General features: G+C 44.5%; 1 protein-coding gene across 1 annotated transcript in view; it reads right to left on the bottom strand.

Annotated features, from left to right (window-relative positions):
* Positions 1-19,568, bottom strand: part of LOC122806106 (phosphatidylinositol 4,5-bisphosphate 3-kinase catalytic subunit alpha isoform-like) — a 943,896-nt gene extending 924,328 nt beyond the window's left edge. The window contains exons 1-2 of the mRNA XM_044076344.1: positions 19,037-19,568; positions 12,693-12,787 (exon numbers count right to left, since the gene is read on the bottom strand). Of these exons, the coding sequence (XP_043932279.1) occupies positions 12,693-12,787; positions 19,037-19,568 (627 nt within the window). The remainder of the gene's footprint in view (positions 1-12,692; positions 12,788-19,036) is intronic.
* Positions 19,569-24,713: the final 5,145 nt, after the last annotated feature.

Here is a 24,713-nt window from a genome sequence, read left to right as displayed (position 1 = left end):
TTTTCTGAAGGTCTTTGTCTTATCCAAACAGTAATGTAGCTGTCTGTGAATGTCCAAAGAGTGAAGGAGTCTTTCTCCTTTATTCTGGGGGTTTGGATAAAAGGTGGGTAAATGAATGGTCTGATTCAAAGCCACACTGGATACTACCTTTGGCATAAAGGTAGGGTTAGTTAAGAAGAGACTCTGTCCTGATGGAAAATGATGAAAGGTTCCACTGCCATAAGTGCCTGTAGTTCCTGAGACCCTGCGTGCTGAAGTGATAGCCAGCAACAGAGCTGTTTTCCATGACAAGTATTGTAGTTCTGCTGAGAAGGCTGGTTCAAAAGGAGGCAGTGTTAATTTTTCTAAAACGAAGTTGAGGTCCCAAAGCTGGCGTTGGGGGTTTTCGGGGGGGGGGTCTTATATTCTTAGCCCCTCTGAGAAACTGCCTTAGTAAAGGGTGTGAGAATATGGGAGGATCCGTATTATATTGAGCTGAAATGGCTGAAGCATGGATCTTAATGTATGAGAAAGAAAGGCCTTTGTGTAGCATCTCAGTTAAGTATTGCAGTATTTGAGGAATGTTTGGTATCCAAGGATTTTGGCCTTTAGCCTGGTTCCATGCACAAAATCTTTTCCATTTGTCTGAGTAAGTTTCTCTGGTGCTGGGCTTCCTGGCCTCCAAAATGGCATTCAGGACGTCCTTTGAGAGAAGTGTTGATTGATAATTCAAGGTATTCTCCATGCAGCTAAATTTAAAGTCCTGAGCTGACTGTGAAGGATCTGAGAGTTTTGCTGAGTCAACAGAAGTGGGAATTGAGGTAAGATCCATGGAGGGCTGTGAGTCAAGGTCCTTAGTAATGGGTACCAGTGCTGATGTGGCCAGTCCGGAGCAATGAGGATCATTTGAGGTCTCTCTGATATGACTTTCAGTAATACCTTGGTCAAGAGGTAGTGGTGGGAAGGCATAGACTGTCAATGCTGTCCAACTGAATGATAGGGCGTCCACTTTCCAGGCTAGGGAATGATAAGTCCTTGTGCAAAATTTCTGTAGTTGGCAATTGTTGGGGGAGGCAAATAGATCTATGTCCGGGCGTCCCCACCTTTGAGTTATCATTGAAAATAATTGTGGGTGTAGTCTCCACTCGTGAGGATCTGCCAAATTTCTCCTTAATTCGTCTGCCAATATGTTTTCCTTTCCTGGCAGGAATTGTGCTTGCAGTTGTACTTTTAAAGTCAATGCTGTGCTCCACAAGGTCATTGCCTGTCTGCATAAAGGGTAGGAGTGTGTTCTTCCCTGTTTGTTTATGTACCACATAACTGTGGTGTTGTCTGTCCTTATTAGTAGTTGTCCTGGATGCAGGAGGTCCTTGAAGGCTGTCAGTACATTTTGCGCAGCTAGCATCTCCTTTTGGTTGATGTGTAGATGCATTTGTTTTGCGGACCATTTACCCTGTATGCACTGTCCTGCCATGTGTGCTCCCCAGGCGTAGTCTGAAGAATCTGTTGTCATATTTTGATTTGCTGGAGGTAAGACAAAAGGAAGACCCTTGTTTATTTGACATGCTTGAGCCCACCATAGGAACTCTTTTTGAAGGCAGGGAATGAGAGGTATACTTGTTTCGAGGCTGTGCCTGTGTTGAGTCCATAGACTTTTCAGGTACCATTGTAATTTCCTCATATGCAGCTTTGCATGTGGAATTAGTTGAATGCAGGATACCATGAACCCCAATGCCTGCAAGATTTTCCTTGCAGTGAGCTGGGTAAAAGTTGCCATCTTTTTGAAGTATTGAGTCAGTTGTTTTTGTTTGTCTGGCGTGAGATAAGCCATCTGAGCCGTTGTATTTAACCTGGCACCCAGGAATATTATGTCTTGTGAGGGAATTAGCTTGGACTTCTTTTTGTTTACTGTGTACCCTAGGCAAATTAGCAGCTTTGTTACAAATGCCAGATGCTGTACTCCACTTGGATCAGGCAGTCGTCCAGATATGGATACATTTGTATTCCTCGTTGTCTGCAGTATGCAATTACTGATGCCAGGCATTTCGTAAATACTCTGGGCGCAGTAGTTAAGCCAAAGGGCAATGCAGAGAATTGATAATGCGTTGTACCTGCCAAAAATCTGAGGTATCTTCTGCAATCTTGTCTGATAGGGACATGCAGGTATGCCTCTGAGGTCCAATGTTACCAGCCAAGACTCCTTGCCCAGCATGGGAAGAAGCTGCTGTAGTGTGAGCATTTTGAATTTGGGTACCTCCAGGTAAGTGTTTAGAATTGAGAGGTCTAAAATGGGTCTTCCAGGCTTTGTCCTTTCTTGGTACTAGAAATAGTCTTGAGGAAAAACCTTGACCTTGCTCCTTTGTAGGCACCTTTTGAATTGCTTTCACATCTATGAGAGCTGAAATTTGCGTTTGTGCCTCTGCCCATTGGTTTGGAGGCAGATTTGGCATGCCTCTCATCCGTGGTAAAGTGTGAAAATTAAATCTGTAGCCTCGGGTAATAATATCCAGAACCCATTTGTCCTTTGTTATGATGTGCTAATTTTGTGGAAATAGAGCCAGTTTTCCTCCCAAAGGTGCTGCCAGGGCAATTTTGCTTGGCAGGCGAAGAGGGAAGTCATTGTGTTTGTTTCCTGAAGGGTTGAGATCTTTTGTCTCCACCTCTGAGTTGTTGTGTGCCATTGTCTAGGCCTGAAAGGACCTTGTGGCTGGCCTCTGCCCCTTGGGTGTCTGTACCTGCCCCTTTGGGGTCTGTCTGATGGAGGAAAGGACCAGTTTTTTGATGGCCAGTTTCTGCTGAAACGAGGAGGTTGTACCTGTAAAAAATCTTTAACTGTCTGCATAGATTTTGCCTTTTCTTCCATTTTCTTTAAAACTTCCTCTGCTTTGACACCAAACAACACATCTTTCTGTAATGGAGCATCCAATAACTTTGCTTTGACATGTTCTGGTAAGGCTTGCTCTTTTAGACAAACATGTCTACTTATTACAGATCCTGTGACAGCTGCTCTACATGAGGCTTCCAATGAATCAAAACCACACTGTAAGGTATGCTTTCCCACCTGTTCTGCTGCATGCAGCAAATCCTGCATCTCTTTGAAATCAGGTTGATCTGTCTGAGGGATCATTTTCTGCTTTAACTGTGTAATCAAGTACTGCTGGTATTTTAGCATGTGGAATTGGCAGTTTAAGGCCCTCATGGCCAAAGTGGCAGACGTATACACTTTCTTCCCCCATCTTTCTAATGCTCTGGAATCTCTTTCAGAAGGTAGTGGATTCTTAAGCAGTAGAGGCCTTAACCCCTTTGGGACCCTGGGAAATGGTTTTGGGGTCTGCAACAGGGCTTTTATATAGAAACTTATGAGAATCAGGAACTCGGTAGTATCTGTCTGGTTTAGCTGGTGCAGGAGGTAAGGAATCTGGGTTTAGACTGGATTTGGTGTAAACATCATCCAAAATGTCTAAAACTGGAGGAATTGCAAGGGGTCTATGCTGTGGGAGAAAAAGAAACTCACGGAGTCTTTTCTTAGAGTCAGAGTAATCTTGGCCTTCTCAGTGGAAGTGTTCCCTCATGGTGTGTAAAGTTTCCCCAAAAGAGTAGTCTTCAGGGGGGGAGACAGAGGGAATGGACTCTTCAGCATCTGAGTCTTCATAAGGAGGGAAGGAAATCCTCAGTGTTAGCTGAGGAAATGGATGCTTGGTCAGAGGAAGGATAATCTTCCTCCAGTCTAGGCCTTTTGTCAGGAGGGGGTTGTGAACCCCTGATAAGGGTAATTAAATACTCAGCCATCTTAAGCATCTGTTTTTCAGGCATAGGAGCCTGCGGGGGGGACTGTGGACCCGGTTTCCTAACTTTTAAGGGGGCTTTAAGTTTAGCATAAGACTTAATAGAGATAGTTGTTGGTTTGAAGACACCATTAGAAACTGAAGGCCTGTCCAAAATCTCCGGATCACCGTCAGGGTTGGCGTCCGAGGGGTGAGATGGAACCGGCTCCTTAGGCCCAGCTGATTCAGTCTGGGAGGCAGTCAGAATTTCTAAATCTGCGGAAGTCAGGGGCTGCGTAGGTGCCTCGCTGAAAACCGGAGAACCGGTGGCAGGCCATGCTGAGGCCTCGGTATCTGGTCTTGGCCTTGGTTGCCTATCCTTATCCTTGCGTTTTTTAATCATTGCTGATGTTGGTTGCTCTGACGACATGCTATAATTAAATTTTCTGCCAAAATAATGTCGGGCGAAATCTGCCCGACGCTTCATTGTACGTTTGTTGAACCTAGCACAAAACCGACAACCAGAGACATCGTGGTCTGGGCCTAGGCAAGGAATACAGTAAGAATGAAAATCCTTATGAGGCATTTGCTTCCCACAAGAAATGCAATTATTAACTTTGTCTGACATCGGTCTGAGGCAAGAAAAGTTTCCCCAACGGGGTACTTAGCTTTAGAGAAGACTTTGGGCTGAAATTCGATTCGAAAATCTCAGGAGCTAGCCGACCGGCACTTGCGAACTGCTTCTGCTTCGGGCACCCCACGGCAAGAAAGACGGAAGAAAATGGCGTTGGCTGCCTCTTTTATCCCCCTGTCGCACTGACGTCAGGGAAGAAGCGACGACAACCAACGCCGGACCAAGACTTTGGGATTCGGCAGACTGCGGAACCGCCTGACGGCGGGATAACCCAAGTGTGATGACTGCAGCAGTATTACACGATGAACATCTATCATCATCACTGCAATCACAACATTGCATCTGTGATGCAAACTCTAAATCAAAGGATGAGTCAGACACTGTTTCCAGACCAGAATGTGTTCAAAAGTCTGATTCTGTTCCACAAAGTGATTTGAACATTCCACAGGTCAACCATTTTGCAGAAACTGTCCCAGCTTGTATCTTTAAGAAGCATGTGAGGCTGTACATGAAAGTATATAACCTGCACACGTGTACAACCTTAGTGACATTTTGAAAGAGCAGCTAGGGAGAGAGCTTGCATGATTATAGTCATTAATTGTACATAAGTTACTTAAGTTACAGTCTGTAATCAATAATAGTAATGTGTTTGTATATAATACAGCTGCTTGAACAGAACCCATGACAATTCGTTTGTGTCCTAATACGAAAGCAACAGCAACCAACATGCAATGGTTTGCTTAGGGACACAGTCTGACTCTTCTTTGCCCCTGTGTAGGAAATAAAAAGACTTTCAGCCTTCCTGAAGAGTTCTGTTTTGTCAAGGTAGTGCCAAAGCTGCCGGTGCACTACCAAGGTATGACATATCCCCTCTACGTTATACTTAGGATCTGGGAAAAACAGGGAGACTGAAAGACTAAGACTGAATTTTGAGATCACTTTTGGCATGAAAGAGGGGTTACTGTGAAACACAACCCTATCCTGGTAGAAAAATCAGGCAAGACTGTCCCACCAAGACAGCTTTCAGCTTAGAGACTCACCTAGTAGATGTCAGAGCAATAAGCAAAAAGTACAGTTTTGTACCTACCATAAATGTAGATGTTCGAAGATCCACATTGCTGCAGTCCTTACATATGGGTAGTCCGCTGTCCTCGGTCGGCCCGAATACCAAAGTATTAGGCTGACGTCGGTCAAGGCGCTTAAAACTGACATCAGGACGTCAGGGTACAAAAGCGCATGACCGACGTCATTTCCTCAGTCTTTTCTTGCCCCAGATGTCAGAAGGCCCTAACAAGAAAGGCCAAAGCCAAAAACCAGCAAAAACTAACCAACCACCCGTGCACTAACCATATTTACAATATGTACAACACAAACCACACCACCACCTTCAACAACAGAGGGGAAGGAGGGAGTAATTGGACTGCAGCAATGTGGATCTTGAACATCTACATTTATGGTAGGTACAAAACTGTACTATGTTCTTCATCTCACATTGCTGCAGTCCTTACATATGGGTAGAATCCCAAAGCAGAGGTAAGGGAGGATGGCAAAACTATAAAGCATTAGGAGCTGCCAAAATGCCCTGTAAAATTGCAGTGGCAAATCCAGCCCTAGATTTAGAGTAAAGTGGAAGGTGGTAATGCTTAGAGAAAGTATGCACTGAACTCCAAGTAGCTGCTTCCAAAATATCTTTAGTAGCCACCCCCGTTAAAAAGCTGTAGAAGTGGCAGTAGCCCTAGTGGAATGAGGCCTAATCCCAGCTGGAATCTCCTTACCATGATGGGAATAACAGAAAGCAATACAAAAACCAATCCACTTAGAAATAGTTTGTTATGAAACAGGTTTGCCCTGAGAACCCAAAGCAAAAGAAACAAACAACTGCTGAGACTGCCTGAACCCTTTAGTTCTGCTCAAATAATATCGCAACTGTCTGTGTATATCCAAAGTGTGCAAAATCTTTCCCCTTTATTTTGGGGGTTTGCATAAAAGTAGGCAAATGAATAGTTTGGTTTAAAGCCACACTAGAAACCACTTTAGGCATAAAAGAAGGGTTAGTACGCAAAGATACCCTATCCTTGTGGAAAATTAAGAAAGGCTCAACTGCCATAAGGGCCTGTAATTCAGAAACCCTTCTGCAGAGGTAATGGCCAACAAAAAAGCAGTCTTCCATGATAAATATTTCAACTCTGCAGATGCTGCAGGCTCAAAAGGTTGTAGAGTGAGTTTCTCCAACACAAAATTGAGATCCCAAGCAGGAGTAGGAGCTCTACGTGGGGGTCTTATATTCTTTGCCCCTCTAAGGAATTGCTTAAACAAAGGCTGAGAAAATAATGGTGGGTCACAGTCATAGTGAGCAGAAATTGCTGCAGCATGAACCTTTATAGAGGAGAAGGACAAACCTTTGTCCAATAACTCAGTAAGGTATTGAAGCGCAACACTTAAATTAGGTTTAGAAACATCAAAGTCCTTTGCTGTACTCAAAAATAAAAATCTCCTCCATTTATCTGCGTAAACTTTCCTTGTACTAGGCCTTCTGGCCTCCAAAATAACATTCAAAACTTGTTGTGGAAGCTGAGACCCTCCAGGGTTTAAAACAGAATATGCCAGGCTGTCAGATGTAGAGAATGAAGTTTGACATTGAGTAAATGACTGTTCTCCTGAGACAGCAGGTGAGGAATCGAAGGCAAAGGCCATGGAGGCTCCTGTACCAGACTTCTCAGTAATGGGTACCAGTGCTGTCGAGGCCAATCTGGAGCTATTAAAATCATGTTTGGCTTGTCCTGTCTGACCTTCAGGAGTACCTTTGGGAGGAGAGGCAGAGGTGGAAAGGCATACACGAAGATTGCTCCAATTGAATGAGAGAGCATCCACTTTCCAAGCTGTGGGATGAAACCTTTTGTGCAAAACTTTGGCAGCTGGTAATTTAGTGGAGAAGCGAACAGATCTATGTCTGGAGTTCCCCATAACACTGTCAATCTCTGAAATACATGAGGATCCAATTTCCACTCGTGGGGATCCATAATTTGTCTGCTCAACACATCTGCTAAGGAGTTCTGTGCTCCTGGCAGAAACCTTGCCTGAAGATTTAGCTGTAAACTGAGAGCAGTCTCCCACAAAATCATTGCTTGTCTGCATAGAGGATAAGAATCGTTCCCCTTGCTTGTTGATGTACCACATGACAGTTGTGTTGTCTGTTTGAATCAACACCTGCCCTGGAAGAAGTAAATCCTTGAAAGCTATCAATGCAAATTGGACTGCTAACATCTCCTTCAAGTTGATATGTAGATGTTGAAGTCTGGCAGGCCACGTGTCTTGTACCCATTTTCCATTTAGATGAGCTCCCCAAGCTTTGTCTGAGGCATCTGTCGTTAAAATCTGACTCGCCTCTGGCCGGGTCACAGAGAGTCCCTTGTTTAGGTGACATTCCTGAGCCCACCACAAAAATTCCTTTTGAATGCAAGGTATTATCTGAATGACAGTGTCCAAATCTTGGCAGTGCTGTGTCCATACATTCTTGAGATACCATTGTAGCTTCCTCATATGCAGTTTGGCATTGGGAAGTACCAGAATACAAGATGCCATGAACCCCAAGGCTTGAAGGACTGTCCTTGCAGTCAGCCTGGACTGACGAGACAATTGGTGGAAGTAAAGAGAAAGATTCTTTTGTTTGTCCGGGGTCAAAAAGGCCATCTGGGATGCTGTATTCAGTCTCACACCCAGAAAGCACATGTCCTGAGAGGGTACTAGACTGGACTTTATTTCGTTCACAGAATACCCCAGGCATCTTAACACTGCCATCACATACTGTAAATGATGAAGAAGTTCGTCCTTTTCTTGTGCCAGAATCAGGCAATCGTCCAAATAAGGATAGATTTGTATTCCTCTTAGCCTGAAGAAAGCTACCACTGGAGCCAGAACCTTCGTGAACACTCTGGGCAGTAGATAAGCCAAAGGGCAATGCAGAGAACTGATAATGTGAAGTCCCAGCCCGAAAACGCAGATACTTCCTGCAACTGGGCCTGATAGGAACATGAAGGCAAGCCTCCTTGAGATCCAGAGTCACCATCCAGTGATCTTTGCCCAGCAGAGGTAAAAGCTGTTGTAACGTCAACATTTTGAACTTGGGAATGTCCAGATATGTGTTGAGGATAGATAAATCCAAAATTGGTCTCCACGTGTTTCCTTTCTTTGGTACTAGAAACAGGCGAGAATAAAATCCTAGGCCCACTTCTGGCAGAGGGACCGGTTGTATGGCCCCTATTTGAAGTAGTAGAGAAATTTGTTTGTGAGCCTCTAGTCTTTGCTGAGGAGGAACGTCCGGCATGCCTTTGAAAGGAGGCAAGGTATGGAAATAAAACTTGTAACCTTGGTGAATGATATCCAATACCCATTTGTCTTGGGTAATCAACATCCAATTTTCCTTGAAGAGTGCTAACCTTCCTCCCAAAGGTGCTGCCAGGCAAGAAGGATCTGGCAGCTGAAAAGTAGGTCATTGGGCCTGTTTACGAAAGGACTGGCCCCTGCCCTCACCCGAAGATTGTGCAGGTGAACTTCCTGTTCTAGGTCTGAAAGAACTCTGAGCTCTGCCCCTACCACGTCTACATCTACCCCTAGACTGAGAATCATAAGAAGGATACGTCCACCCCTTAGCAGGCCAATTCCTACTAAACTTGGAGGCTGAACTTGCAAAAATCTTTAACAGCCTGCATAGACTTAGCCTTGTCTTCCATTTTCTTCAAGACTGACTCCACAGGTGAACCAAACAACACATCAGACTGCAAAGGAGCATCCAAAATCCTTGTCTTAACATGGTCAGATAAATTCTGATCCTTCAGCCAGGCGTGCCTGCGAAGAACTGAGCCAGTGGCAGCCACCCTAGACGAGGCCTGCACAGCATCAAAACCACACTGTAATGAATGCTTACCCACCTGTTCAGAGACATGCACCAAATCTTGTAATTCTTTACACTCAATGCCTTCCGCCAGAGCATCCACCTTAGACTTCAATTGAGAAAGAAGAAAGTTTTGATATTTCAACATATGAAACTGGCAATTCAAAGCCCTCATAGCTAAGGTAGAAGATGTATAGACCTTCTTTCCCCATCTATCCAAAGCTCTGGCTTCTTTATCTAGAGGAACCGGATTTTGTACAACAGAGGCCTTGACACCCTTAGGTCCCTGACTAATAGTTTCTGGGTCCACCCTAGGACTCTTATAAAGATATTTATGAGCCTCAGGCACCCTGTAATACCTATCCGGTTTAACAGGAGCAGGAGGCAGAGAATCAGGATTAAGTGAAGCCTCTGCAAACACATCTTCCACAACATCCAGAACCGGGGTATAGCCAAGGGCCTATGCTGGGGTAACAGCAAAAATTCCCTAAGCCTTTTCCGAGAATCAGAGAAGTCCTGACCTTCCCACTTAAAATGTTCCCTCATAGAATGAAGTGTCTCTGAAAAGAAAAATCCTCTGGAGGAGAAGCAGAAGGAGTGGAATCATCTGCATCAGAATCAGAATAAGGAGAGTACTCCTGCAAGTCTTCAGCTGAAGACTCTGAAACATCCGAAGCCTGCTCAAAACTTCCCAACTCTGGCTCCACCCTAGGCCTCTTATCAGGAGGGGCAAAGAACCTCTAATCAGAGTAATCAAATCTTCTGCCATTTTAAGCATGTGCTTCTTAGGCACAGACCCTGCTGAACTAGGAGTGACACCAACAGAAGCTAAAACTGGCCTGCCTCTGGGAGAAGCCTTGGAAACAGAAGGAGAAGGCCTAACCACCCTAGGAAGGGAGGGGAGTACAGTAACTTGAGAAGCCCCTTCAGCCTGACCTGCCTCCTGAGAGACCACTTCCTGCAAAATCAAAGTCTCCCCCTGAGACTCCAGAGAAGTCTCCGTCGGAACCACCGGTTCCACTGAAGCCTCTAAAGAACCGGCATCCGGAACGGACGACTCATCTTGCCTGGGTTTAACTGTTTTGTCTTTGAGCTTCTTTGCAGAAGCGGGCGCCGGAGAATCCGACGGCATATTATAATTGCACCGCTTCCCAAAGACCAGCCTAGCACAATCTAACCTTTGCTTAATAGTGCGTTTATTGAACCTAGCACAAAAGCGACACCCAACAACGTCGTGCTCAGGCCCCAAACAAGGAATACACAAAGAATGATAATCCCTATGCGGTATCTGTTTCCCACAAGAAATACAGTTATTCACTTTTTCTGACATCTGGTAAAACACTGAGGCAAGAAAAAACCAAAATATTCCCCAACGGGGTACTTAGCCAACTTGGATTCGGTCTGAAACTCTGAATTCGAAAAATTTCAGAACGCCGAACGGCACTTGCAACGCCGCTTCTGCATCGGACCATGCGGCAAAAAAGACTGAGGAAATGACGTCGGTCATGCGCTTTTGTACCCTGACGTCCTGATGTCAGTTTTAAGCGCCTTGACCGACGTCAGCCTAATACTTTGGTATTCGGGCCGACCGAGGACAGCGGACTACCCATATGTAAGGACTGCAGCAATGTGAGATGAAGAACATCAGTTTTCACGGCTAAAAACACAAACTGACTTTATTACATAAAAATCCAACTGGTAAGCACTTTCATTCCCTTCATGGAACTTAAGACCAAGTTGTATAATGAACACACTTACTGAAATACTTAACATGTTACCCAAAATGCCTTAACCCTTTCCTTCTAAGAACAACTTTAAAGTTTTCCCTATCATTTAAACCAGGGTATACACATGCATTCAGCCTGATTAGCCAGCAATACTCTCTCCAGGCCAGTTCATCTTCTGCATCAAACCTATGATCAAAACCATTAACTTCATCAATTATTACAAATTTGAAGCATGCCTTATTTTTTTCTAATAAATGTTTTTGCTTAACTTGTTTTACCAAGGCATTGCTTACAACAATCTTGTCTAATGGTCTTATATATTCACCCACTCGCATGAAGAATTCTCTAATGGTTCCTCCTATATAGAATACTGGACACATTTCACACAGAGCCATGTATATCACATATTTGGACCTGCAATTATGCAAATTATTCAACCTAATTTCAAAACTTCTTGCTGTCGCTACAAAATTCTTAACTTCTTTCATATATTGACAAAACTTATGTTGCATCTTTTCATCCCCACTTCCAACACATCAGGCATACTTGAGGATAATAAATTGCTTTTCGTAAAAAAAGTCTTTTAAACTCTTTTCTGTTGTAGAGACAAAGCCATAGTCTCCCCTATAACATTTTTAATTTCTTGAAAATTCATTAAGAATCTCCAATTATTCTTGATTATTCCTTTGATTTCACTTTCATCTACTGAATTGTCTAAAACACATGCTAGGGAAACTCATTTTCATTTGACTTATTTACATTTGCTACCTTATGTTCCCTTACATTTTTTACTTCCATCCAGGAATTGTTAATGTCCCTGGGGTACCCTCTTTCTTGAAATGTCCTTTTAAGTTCTTCACATTCTTTTTAAAAAAATACTGCCTCATCTGTTAACCTGCTTATTATAGTGAATTGCCCCTTCACTGTGTTTTTTTTTTTTCAGGCTAAACTTATGCATACTATTGTAGTGGAGATAGCGGTTACTTTGCACTTTTTATAAACCTTAACTTTTAAAGTATTGCTAGATCTATACACATTCAGGTCCAAAAAATGAATGTTGTCCTTCCTATAATTAAATGTCAACCGAAGGTAACTCGTGGATTCATTCACATGTTTAATAAAATCTAAGAGTTCTTTTTCGGAACCCTCCCAAATAAAAAAACAAATCATCGATAAAACGTCTGTACATTATATGTTTTGCAAAAACTGATTCTAAAATAACTTCTTTTTCCCAGTACATGGTACAGCAGTAGCGTTGTTACCTCACAGCAAGAGGTTCTCCCATTCGATTCTCGGCGTGGTTTGGGACTGCCTTCTGTGTGGAGTCTGCATGTCCTCCCCGCGGTTGGGTAGCGTTCGAAAGACATGCGTGCGTAAATGGGCTTGCCTTCGGTGAAGGTTGGGTGGTCGAGCTGGCACCTCGACGTTTCGTAAAAAATCTACTGCCAATCATTAGCGGACCGGAGTTCCGCTGTGGCGACCCCTTACCACGAAAAAGCTGAAAGACAAACAACATCAGGGCTATATTTGCATAGCTGGGGGCCATATCTGCCCCCATACCTACACCATTTTTCTGTCTGTACATTTCATCATTATACTCTAAAAAAATTATAAGTTAAAGTAACATCCAACATTTCTGTGAACAATCTCACTTGTCTAGTGTTAAATCATCTTGAAGTACGAAACTCCCTATTCACCATTTCCAACCCTTCTACATTTGGCATGACTGTATATAATGAAGCAATATCTGCTGTAACCAACCACATGGAATCATCTATTTTCACATTCTTCACTAAAATTTCAAATTCAAAGGAATCTTTAATATAAGATTTACTTTGTATGACTAACTTCTGTAAATATTTACCTATGAAGGCTCTATCTTATTTGCCTTGACTGACTACTATCGGCCTAAAATCAGGGCAATTCAAGTTTTTATGGATTTTAGGAAGTCAAAAACTTCCTAGTTTGGGATTTTCTACTCTAAAAAAACTCCACTGTTTCTTTGTCAATCAAATTATCTAAAAAACATTCCTCTCTACAAGCATCAACAACTCCATATGCTTTTTAACAGATGCCCATGTTATTATTTGGTAAAACTTGTCATCATTTAGCATCAAGGTAATTTTTTCTACATGCAAACCAGACACAACAAATCTCAGATATCTACTGAAACAATAAGCAATGGGGATATGATGATATACATTCTTCAAATTCAGTATTCACCATGAAGCAGGGGTCCCGGTATGAGAGGACGCACTATCTGCAGATCTGCAGGGTGAGGATCTTGGACATGAAGACCTTGTCAAAAATATTCAGAAAGGATAGGTCCAACACTGGTCTCCACAACAGCTCTTTTTTGGATATTCTGGAGAAGAAAACTTTCATTCTCTCCAAAGGAGGGACCTAGGTCTCCCACATCCAGCATGTGCTGGAGTATATGGGGAAATAAAATCTGAGCCAGTGAATGAGGGGGAATCCCACAGACAGAGGCAGATGTTCCTTGCACTGCCACCTGCCACAACAGCCAGGACACCCTATTCAGAGCTAACTTTCACAATGGAAAACCCGAAGAGGAACTTGGGGATTATGGGTGCTGAGCCTCGCCATAGTCATAGGTTGGGAGAGGGATTATCCTTTTTTTGAAAAAGAAACTCTTTCTTAGGTTAGGTAGAATTCTTGTCCTGCCATTCCCTTTTGCTGGCTTGGTTGTTCTTCTGATAAGACTTCTGTTTGTTGGGCTGCCAAAATTCATCTTGTCTACTGGAAGAAAATCTGGGAACATGAAATATTTTAGACACCCCCTGCATCAGTTGATCTCTGTCATCTCAGTCTTTAAGGATCTGATTAGCAAAAAGCCAAACATTCAAAATCTTTTTTTTTAACTCATCAGAAAAGTTTTGGCTGTGCAATCAAGCTTTCCTCCTTACCACAACCAACACTGTTGTATTTCTAGAACAGTATCAGCCCCTGCAAGGGACTCTCTAAAGCATATTTAGACACTTAAACATTGGAAACTATCTCTTTAACATAGTCCTTCTGATCTGCGGGCGATGATGAAACAAACTCATCTAAACTATACATACACCTCAACACAAACTTCCACATAAAACACTGATAATTAAACATCTTATAAGGTGCTGTGGTGGATTGCGCCAGCTTCTTTCCCCTGAGATTCTAGCCACTTGCCTAGTTTATCTTGTGGAACTGGATTTGATGAAGACATGGTGTGTTAAGTGGAAAAGGTCACTGGGGACACAGAAGTAGGGTCAGCAGGTAAGGGGGCCTGGAAGCCAGGCATGGTCAAGCACACACTGACTTTATGAAGCAATTTTTTTATGAAGAGACTTATTCAGCAGAGGAAAATTGCAAGCTTTCTGAAAAACATATTCCAATACTGGGAACAATGAAGGAAAGGTCTCCACATCTGCGGCCTCATTCTGCAAAAGACCATAACACCCTGTTGAACTCAGAGGGAGCTGAAGATTGCTCCGACTTGAATACATTCCTAAATCTAACCAGAATTTTGAAAAAGAAAACATCTAACCAGAATTTTGAAAAAGAAAACATATGTTTGGGTTTCTGAACCTCTTCATCCTCAGAGGAAAATGACTCGACAATGACACTTCTGAAAACTCAAACTACGGATCCCTATCAAAATCAGGATCCTTGCATGGTTGACTGGGTGTGGGAGCACTGGTGTTCCTAATACCCTAGGTCTGCGCCCCATTATTTACAGCCTGAATAATGATCTAGCCATAGCCATCAGCTCAGGTGAAAACACAGTTGGAGATTGTTGCCATGCAACATGGTACATTGTCTGTCTTTTTTGCATGAACTACATTAGTGGGGTCTATTATCAGCCACAGAATGGCTGAACATCCAACAATAAGTATCGAAAGTTCACTCGGCGAACTTTCATTTCATTGACAAGGCAACTACTTGTCGAACACTTCCCCGTCTCACATATGGAATTGTTTCAAACCCCTTTTCTCCACTGTAGTGCAATCTCAGAGTTGGTATATATAGTAAGGGGGGTGTGGGGGGGGCATTTGAAACACTTCCATGTGTGAGAAGGGAAAGTGTTGGACAAGTAGTTACTTACCCTTTTGACGAAATGAAAGTTTAGCAAGTGAACTTTCGAAGTTTACTGCTCAATGTTCAGCCATTCGATGGATAGCCCATTCGAAGGCTGAACATAGACTCATGTTAGTGGAAGAATCCCCAGGGGGAGATGTACCAACACTGGCAACAGACTCTGCACCACTGACTTCCCCTGCACCTAAAGAGTTTGGTTCTCTTGTACCTCAACCAGACAATAGTACATCACCAGAGGACATATCTGACCCTTATATGTCATGCACATTGGTAGTACTAACAGCACACCAGGGGACTTGGAAGCAAAAGAAGGTGAGTGGTCCAATAGCCTGCCTATGGCTTGATTTACATGAGATTTTAGGCATACTTGAGATAGATGGTATGGGGGGAGCACAGTATCAGAATCCATCAAGTCAGGGGACAAAACAAATAGCCAGAGCAGTACCAAACAATGGCTACATGGTCATTCCAGTAGAAAATAGACAAATCCAACTATTTTTCCTCTAAATAGCAATCAGAAGTCTATTTTAATTGTGATACTACTCTGAACACTGTACAAAATAAAAACAGTGGTTTCAGTAATACAGCAGAAAAATTTCACAAGAGTCCTCCAATTTTAATAACAAAACGAGTTTCAGCCCCAAACCACCCTTATATAAGAAATAATGCACAAAATTGTGAAAAATTCCTGTCAGAAATGTTTAACATACAAAATGGCATGGAAATCTCAATTTAAAACAAAAATGTTGCAAACCTGCTTCACTTCAAATAATCATAACTGCAAGGAAAAAAACTGCGAAATCAGCATGTTTTCCTATCAATATTTTCAAATGAAGCTTGTAATAAACAGTACAAGGCTTATACAGCAAGTAAAATAAAACTCCAAGCACAACAATTTTCCAATCAGAAAAAAATGGACAAAGCAGCAGAATACACTAATTCAAGTACTGAGGAAAAAAAAGGCACTGGGAGGAAATAATCTCAAAGGGTTTTTTATCTGAGCTCCTCACCAGCTGAAGAGATCCAGAGTAAGGAGCAGTCTTCCGAGAGATCCTTCTCTTACTATGGTATTAGAAAACTGCAAGGGTCCTTTCTGCAGGTATGTAAGGCAATCCCTGTACTGCCAGGTGACTGGTGGTCTATCACAGCCACAGACAGGCAGTGGGTAGGACTCAGCTTTATTAGACTGCCAGAGGAGGATAGTAGGGCATTACTACCTGAAAGCCAGTAAGACAGTGTGTTTGTTCAACACCAAATATTCTGCCTTTACACATGCAAGCACAACACTTAATGAATTTCAGCCTGGCTCTGTGGTGCAGAGGGATGAGGCCCTAACAGTGACCCAGATGACCAGGGTTCAATTAATGGCACCAACACTAGAAAAGCATAGCAGGGAGGAAGAGATATGAAGCAGCAAGACCCTCTTTCTTCACTGGGAATGAGGAGAGTAGCACGTACTTTGGGGCACATAGATTGGTGCAACTTGCCTAGCAGAAATTGGGGAAAACACTAATTGTGCTTTAGGGAAGGGATACCTGAGAAGACATGCCCCTCATGGGAGTGAGGAGCCCCGTTTGCTGTAGCCTATTGCACAGCCCATTCCTGGAGCTTTGCAAGTTGTGTCAAGGAAAATACAGTTGTGTACACTTACCATAAATGTAGATGTTTGTGTGTATTCACTGTTGCAGTCATCACACTTGGGTTATCTGCCTGCAGGTAGCCTTCAGTCGGCCCGAATACCAGAGACTTAGTATTTCTGCATCGGATGCTGTCGCTCCAGGACTGATGTCAGGTTGTCAGGGGTATAAAAACAGGCAGCTGACACCATTACATCAGGTTTTCTTGCCACAAATGTCAGGAGCCCCCCCCCCAAATAGTCAGCTAAGTTATGGTGGGGAAAACGCCACCAGTAGAAAGTAAATACCAATACAAAAGAGCCAGCACTAAGTGTTGTAGCAGAAAATGTTTAATTCAACATAGCATCATACTGGTTTCAGCACACTTGCCTTCCTCAGTGAATAGCAATGCTATGAACACAGAATGCTTATATAATAGTTAAAGCCACACTTCCTATTGAGTCATTTCCTCCAGTATAATCAATTAGCATCAATTAATAAATTAACATAAATATATAAAACATGATTATAAATGATCATTTAGGCCCGGTGAGAAGAGGCCACCTAATTTAACAATCCAAAATTTTTCTTTGGTGTTCAAAATAGAAAGCCAAACTATTGGCATGAAACCTGTGTGTCATGTCTTGTTGAAAGGTGACAAATTAATCCTTTTCAGAACAAATCCTCCTGATATGCAAAAACTGAGATTTCGGTATGTTACGTATGGTATGGTGTGGGTGCAGACTGGTGGCATATAAGTTGTTATAGTGGGGATATTTCCTATATACCTTGGCGGCGAGAGACCCATCCTGTTGTTTAGACACCATGACATTCAAAAAATTGATGCAGTGCATGTCAAAATTCAGTGTGAATTCAATACCCCATTTGTTTTCATTTAAATGCTGAACAAACTCAGACAGATATTGTTGGTCGGCATGCCACACCATCCAACAATCATCAAGGTACCTCCTCCAGATGTCCATCTCATTGATGTAAAAATTATGTATGATGTCATATATCAGATGTTCCTAAAGGTACCCCATAAATATATCAGCATAAATAGGGGTAAATGAAGCCTCTAGTTTGCCAGTAGCATTCCCCATTGAAATAAAAGACATTCTTAGATAACACATGTTCGGCCATGCAGAGTAATACAGATCAGCCTTCTCCAACCAATATTGGAACGCTAATAATCCTGCCCAATGGGGAATGTTAGTACAGAGCGCTTTGACATCCAATGTACACAGTAGCCATGTTGGTTCCAATTGTGTTTCTGATATAATGCTAAGGAATTCAGTGGTATCCTGGATGTGTGCTCGTACATGTTTAAGTAAACATTTAAGATAATGTGTCAAAAAAATCAGAGAGTGGTTCTGTCAAAGATCCAATGCCAGATAAGATATGTCTTCCCAGGGGTTTATCCAAACCTTTATGTATTTTTGGCAAAAGATATAGAATTTGTTTTTGTGGATCATGCACCATAAGTTGGTGCAACATGGACTCCTATATGATACCTTCCCTCAACTGCTAAATTCACAAATGTGTCCATCTCCTTCTTAAAATTGGGTGTAGGGACAATGGGCATATGCATGTAATGCTGAGATAATAATCTGTGTCCATTATAACAACAGCCCCACCCTTATCCACGGGAATGATCACAATGTTAGCATTATTTCTGAGTTCAGTAAGAGCCTGTTGTTCCCCAACTGTAAGATTATGATGCAACAAAGTGGAATCACACAACATGAAATGCAGATCTTTGAGAACTGCCTGCTGAAAGACACCAACAAATTTATTCATGGGAGGCATGAATCCAGATTTGCCAAACCTAAATTCTGTAGATCTTTAAGAGGATTCACTGGAATAAAAAAACATTTTAAGATTTAATCTATGACAAAGATCCAGAACATTATTCACAATTATATTTTCATCAATGACAAAACCAGGGACATAATTAAGACCTTTATTGAGCAATTTCTTTTGGTTATCAGTTAACTGAACAGAGGAAATGTTATGAATGTTGTAATCGTACTCTATTGTGTTACCAATGTTTGGAGAAGTCCCTCTACTGTACCTGCCTTTGTGTTTCCTCCCACCGCTATGCCTGCTAACTCTAAAGGGTGGTCAATGTTTCTAGGTTTCTTAGATATAGGTGAGGCCTGTGTGTTGGGATTAACTGCGTCAGTGGCTGATGACTCATCCCCAGAAGTACTACTGGGCTGAGTGGCCATCTTCTTCAGGATAGAGGTCTTAGTCTCCTAGAATAGGTGCGAGTAGAGTCCCCCCCCCATCAGAAAATGTAACATTTCTTTGACACTCAAAAGCCCTACCCCTCTGATAATCCGAAACATCCCTATTAAATTTGCGTATTTTCTTGTCTTTGATTTGTTTTTCAAAGGCTAATAGATCCTTGGTCAATTTGTTAAGGCAATTAATGTAAGCAAGTAGTCCTTCAAATGTTTTCAAATTATAAAATAGCTTAACTTCACCAACATTTTCATCAGTCATACGCTCATAATAATTTGCTAGAATATGTACAAAAGATAAAGAAGCTTTCTGTTGTGCTTCACACCAATCCTTTGTCAGTGCTTCATCTATCCGGCCAACCAAAGGCTGTATTTTCACCCTTAGTCCCCTAGGAGTGATATTTTTGCTAAGGTAAGCCTTAAATAATTTAAGGTGCCAGACACTGGTACGTAGGGTTTTCATGCCTTTGCCTAAATTCTGAAATAATTGATTGCAGCTGTCAAATGGATCCCTATTCTCAATATCCAAGTTGTTTTCATCATGGAGAGATGATCCAAATACACCAATGTCATTCTTATCGGCACATAGGCCCTGAAGTATTGAGTCCAGATCCATGACAATAAGCTTCACAATCACAAATCCGCCTCGTATATAACCCCACAATAATACCCCAAATCTGTACACCTCAAAATAAATACTCTGCAAAATCAATCTCTGGTAACGGCAATAAGAAGTTATGTACTCACCATAACGTTCCATCTGAGTAGGTATCTTCATTTGTCTGCAACCTTTGGGATACGGATCCAATCTCAGATCCAAGCTGGCAACTTCTACCACAGCATAGATCCGAGCTCCTAGCTCCTACCTTTACCCATAATCCCCTGCCAATCCTGACTGACCTCAGATCAAGTTTGCCCGACATAACAACTGTTACTGTGCCCCGGAAGGGGCGTATCTAAGACAGATCCTAAACAGAATCATATAGGTCAGGGGGAAGGAGGGGGGGATGGTTGCAGACAAATGAAGATACCTGCTCAGATGGAACGTTATGGTGAGTACATAACTTCTTAATCTGAAGTAGGCACTTCATTTGTCAGCAACCTTTGGGACAGAGTCCCCAGCTACCTGAATCCTGGGTGGCCGTTATGGAAGAATATTCCGGAGCACTGCAGAGCCAAAGGACGCCCTACTTCTGGAGACAACATCCAGTTTGTAATGGCTGATAAAGGTATGAGATGAAGCCCAAGTGGCTGCGGAACAAATATCATCCAAGAGGACCCTAGATTTAAAAGCCGCCGAAGTAGCGACGGCCCTAGTAGAATGAGCTCAGACTCCCTGAGGTGCAGGCCTTCCCAAACTCTGATATGCCAAGAGGATACAACTAGCTATCCACCATGACAGGGTAACTTTAGAAATTGACTTGCCTAAATTGGTTTTGGCAAAGGAGACAAACAACTGGTCAGATTGCCTATGACCAGCAGTTCGATGAATATAAAAGCGTAATTGTCTGTGCACATCCAAGGAATGCAGTTTGTACTCTCCTTTGTTCTGGTAGTTGGGAAAGAACACGGGAAGATTAATAGATTGATTAATATTAGCTTCCGAAGATACCTTAGGCAGAAAGGACGGATTGATCCTGAGGTAAACTCTATCCTGATGGAAGGCTAAATACGGCAGTTTAACACAGAGAGCCTGAAGCTCAGAGACCCTTTTAGCTGAAGTAATGGCCACCAGGAAGGCTGTCTTCCAAGAGAGGTATTTAAGATCAACCGTAACTGCTGGCTCAAAAGGGGGGCTTGTCAAGGCAGGTACCCTTGAGGAAAGCTTTACAAAGCTTGGAAGTAATTAGAGGGCCCGATTCATGCCCTACATGATAATGCGAAATCACTGCTAGTTGTACTTTGACTGTAGAGCAGCTAGCCCCCTGATGAAAAAGGGTAGTTAGGAAATCCAAAACCGACGTAAGAGGTGCCGTGAAAGGATCTAAGTGATGGTGCTCCACCAAGATGGAGAAACGTTTCCACTTACTCTGATAGACCCTTCTGGTGGAAGGTTTATGTGCTGCTATTAGGATGGCTTTGACTGGTGAGGAGATTCCAGGAGTCCTTATTAGGAGTGGAACTGGAGCAACCAAGCCGTCAGCTTGAGGTTGACCAGGTTGGGGGTCGGAAGACCCAGAGGGTGAGTAATGAGATCCGGGAGGGGATCCAGAATCCAGGGTGGATGAATCAAATGAGACCACAGGTACGGGAACCACGTTTGACGAGGCCAGAATGGGGCAATGAGGATCATTTTGCTCCCCAGCCGACTGGCTTTCTGTAAGAGTTTCAGCATCATGGGCAATGGAGGGTAAGCGTAAAGGAGAGCGGGAGGCCAGGCATGTACTAGAGAGTCTCTCGGGGACTCCCCCTAAGGGGGGATTAGAGCGAAGTAACTGTTGCATTTGGTATTTGAAAAAGAGACAAAAAGATCGCAACAGGGTTGCCCCCATTGGGGAAATATTTGCTTCGCTACTAGAGGATTGAGAGACCATTCGTATGGAGTCAGAATCGAATGACTGAGCCTGTCTGCTAGGATGTTGGACCATCCCGGAATGTGCGTTGCAATGAGAAAGCGGTTGGTGGATATCGCCCATTCCCACACTCTCATGGCCTCGCGACAAAGAGGATAAGACCTGGATCCCCCCTGTTTGTTGATGTACCAAACAACTGACATGTTGTCCGTTTGTACCACAATCGTCCCAATCGGAAGAAGGTTGTGAAGTGCCTGCAACGTCAAAAGCACCGCCCTCATCTCTAGGACAATGATATGCAAGGAGGTCTCTATGTCGTTCCACGTGCCTTGGACCGTTCTGCCTGAATAGTGCCCCCCACCCACCCCAGGCGAGAGGCGTCCGTGGTCACTGTGGTGACGGGGGAAGGCATCGAGAATGGTCGTCCCGTGTGAAGGCTTGGGGACTGGAGCCACCACACGAGCGACCCTCTGCAAGCCCTGCTTAGGGGAATAGGATGGGACAGGGGGTTGCGAGACAGGGACCATTGAACGTGGAGGGTCCACTGCAAGACCCTCATATTTAGATGGGCTAGGGGCAGCAGAGGAATTGCTGCCGCCATGGACCCTAGAGCCCTCAGGATCAATTCCGCCGGTGGAGCAGGAAGTTAGAGAATGGCCTGAACATGCAACCTCAGGTTCTGAAGCCAATCGGGAGTCAGGAAAGCAAGTATTAGTCTGGAATCCAATCTCGCCCCTATGAAATCTATTACCTATGTAGGAGCCAGAGAGGATTTGGCCATGTTGACAGTCAACCCTAGGCGTGGAGCAAGACTGAGGAAATAATCCCTGCCTGAACAGAGCAGATGCCTTGTTGGGACGATGAGGAGCCAGTCGTCCAGGTACGGAAAGACCTGAATTCCCTGAAGCCTCAGGTGGGCCGCTATAACCGCCAAGACTTTGGTGAACACCCTGGGGGCTGAGGTGAGACCGAAGGGGAGGGCCCTGAACTGAAAGCGACTGGCTCCCAGCCGGAAGCGGAGGAACCTCCTGGAACGTCTGTCCACAAGAATGTGGTAGTACGCATCCTTGAGGTCTATCAAGCACATCCAGTCGTTCTTCCGTAACAGGGGGAGAATAGATTGTAGCGTGACCATCCGGAACTTTTCTCTGGGTACTGCCAGGTTCAAGAGAGAGAGGTCGAGGATAGACCTCAAGTCCCCCATCTTTTTTGGCACCAGAAAGAACCTGGAGTAAAACCCTGATCCGAGCTGACGGGTTGGATGGCTCTTTTTTGTAAAAGCTGCTGAATTTCTGTAGCAGCCGCCTCCCTCTGATTGGGTGGTATGTCAGGGAGGCTTCTGGTTTTGGGGGTTACAATAAAGGGAATTTGGTAACCTCTGGATATGATGCGAAGCACCCAGCGATCTGTTGTTATGGACTCCCACATTGCTAGGTGCCTCGGAAGACCCCCCCCCCCAACTGCCTCCAGAGTGGAGCAGCTGGGCAACCCCTCAGGGGTTCTGCATGGGCCTCTCAGAGAAGGGTTCTCTGGACCCAAAGTTTCTGAGACCCCCTCTGCCTCTAGGGCGGCGTCCTCCCTTGTCCTCCTCTGCCACGAGATGACTGGTTGTCCAGAGCAGACTGGGACTGATGCGATTTCCGGAACCACATCTTTTTCTGACCCTTTTGGTTCTTAGAAAAGGACCTCTGGGGAACAGAGAAACGGACTCCGATGGCAGACAACGTCTTCCCATCTTTCTTGCTCTGGACTAAAGTGTCGTGAACGGTTTTGCCAAACATTGCAGAACCATCAAAGGGGGCATTCGCGAATGACGCCTTAAAGGGTTCCAAGAAGTCACAATGTCTGAGCCAGGCTTGGCACCTCATTACCAGGCCGGCTCCGCCAGCTCTAGCGGCTCCTTCCATGGTGTGAGACAAGAGCTGCATAGAGGTGTTAGAAATGGAACGTAGAGTGGACATTCAGGAGGAGTACAGCTGCTTGTCCCCTTCCGACATGGACTCTGGGGGGAGGCAGCGTATTCTTTTATTAGATCTCGCTGCATCCAGATGACGTGTGCCATATAGTTCAGCACTCTCATGGAGAAGGTTGCTGAACTGAAGACCCGCTTCCCAAGGCGGTCCATCGCCCGAGACCCCTTGCTTGGTGGGTGGACCACGGAGCTCTCCTGAGCCAACTCCCTCTTGGTGGCCGCCGCCACCAACATGGCATCCACGGGGGGACCTCTGCTCCAGTGGGTTCTTTCTGCAGGGGGACTCAGGATCCTATCTGAGCGCTTGAGGACTGGCTCTACAGTGTCTGGCTCCTTCCAAGCCCTGGTGGAAATAAGGTCCACCAGGGGGTCGGGAGGAGGGGACACCCAAGAGGTAGATGGCCCTGCTTCGAACGCCTCTAGGAATACGGACTCATCGGAGGAAGCCTTGGGGGCAGACCACCCTCCCCTAATCCTGAGCATTTCCATGATGTCTCCAAAGGAGACAACCTCGGGGGGTGACCTTGGGGAGCCTTCCCCTTCATCTAAGTCCGTATCTTCCGTAAGGGACTCAGGGGAGTCCACGTGCCTCCTCTTACACTTAGCCTTGTGAGAAACCTCCTCGGGGGGGGGCTGTCTGAGGAAGTCTCACCAACAATGTCACGTTCCAAAGGAACACCCAGAGGCACTGAATCAGGCTGCCCCGAAGGCCGGGTGATGGGAGCCTGAACCAGCTGAGAGGGAGTGCAGGGGGGAGCCAAAGCCAGGACCGGAGGTCCGGATGCACTCAACAGTGCCCTCTCCACCACAGCGAAAGCCGAGGGGGAGCCACTCTCGATAGGATCAGAGAGTCGACTCCCACTCGGATCTGAAGTGGGGACCGGATCCGGGGCCAAGACCCTCGGATCCGAAGGACCCATGTGCTCAGACTGGGACGGAGCCGAAGTCACACCGAGTCCCTCGGATCCGAAGCTCAGTCCACGGCTCCGAGAGGTCGGATCCGACAAGCTCGAGGGACCAGTCGGAGCCAAAGTAACCAGTACTATCGGCTCTGACCCACCCCCGGATCCAACGTGGCTCGGCTCCGAATGCTCCGAACCCAGAAAGCGGGTCGGAGAAGTAGCGATTGGAGCAAAAAATGGGGTCAAGCTCCCCCCCGGAGGTGGGGGGGCAAGAGCACTCCCATCTGCAGCTGGGCCTGGATGAACCTCCTCATCATCCGGTCCATGTCTGCATCTGACATGCTAAAAGTGGACCTCGAAGAGGTCACCGAGGC

Source organism: Protopterus annectens, chromosome 7.part0 (genome assembly GCF_019279795.1).
Source record: "Protopterus annectens isolate FY-2018-M chromosome 7.part0, PAN1.0, whole genome shotgun sequence".
NCBI classification, from domain to species: domain Eukaryota; kingdom Metazoa; phylum Chordata; order Ceratodontiformes; family Protopteridae; genus Protopterus; species Protopterus annectens.
This window is presented reverse-complemented; position numbering and strand designations above follow the sequence as displayed.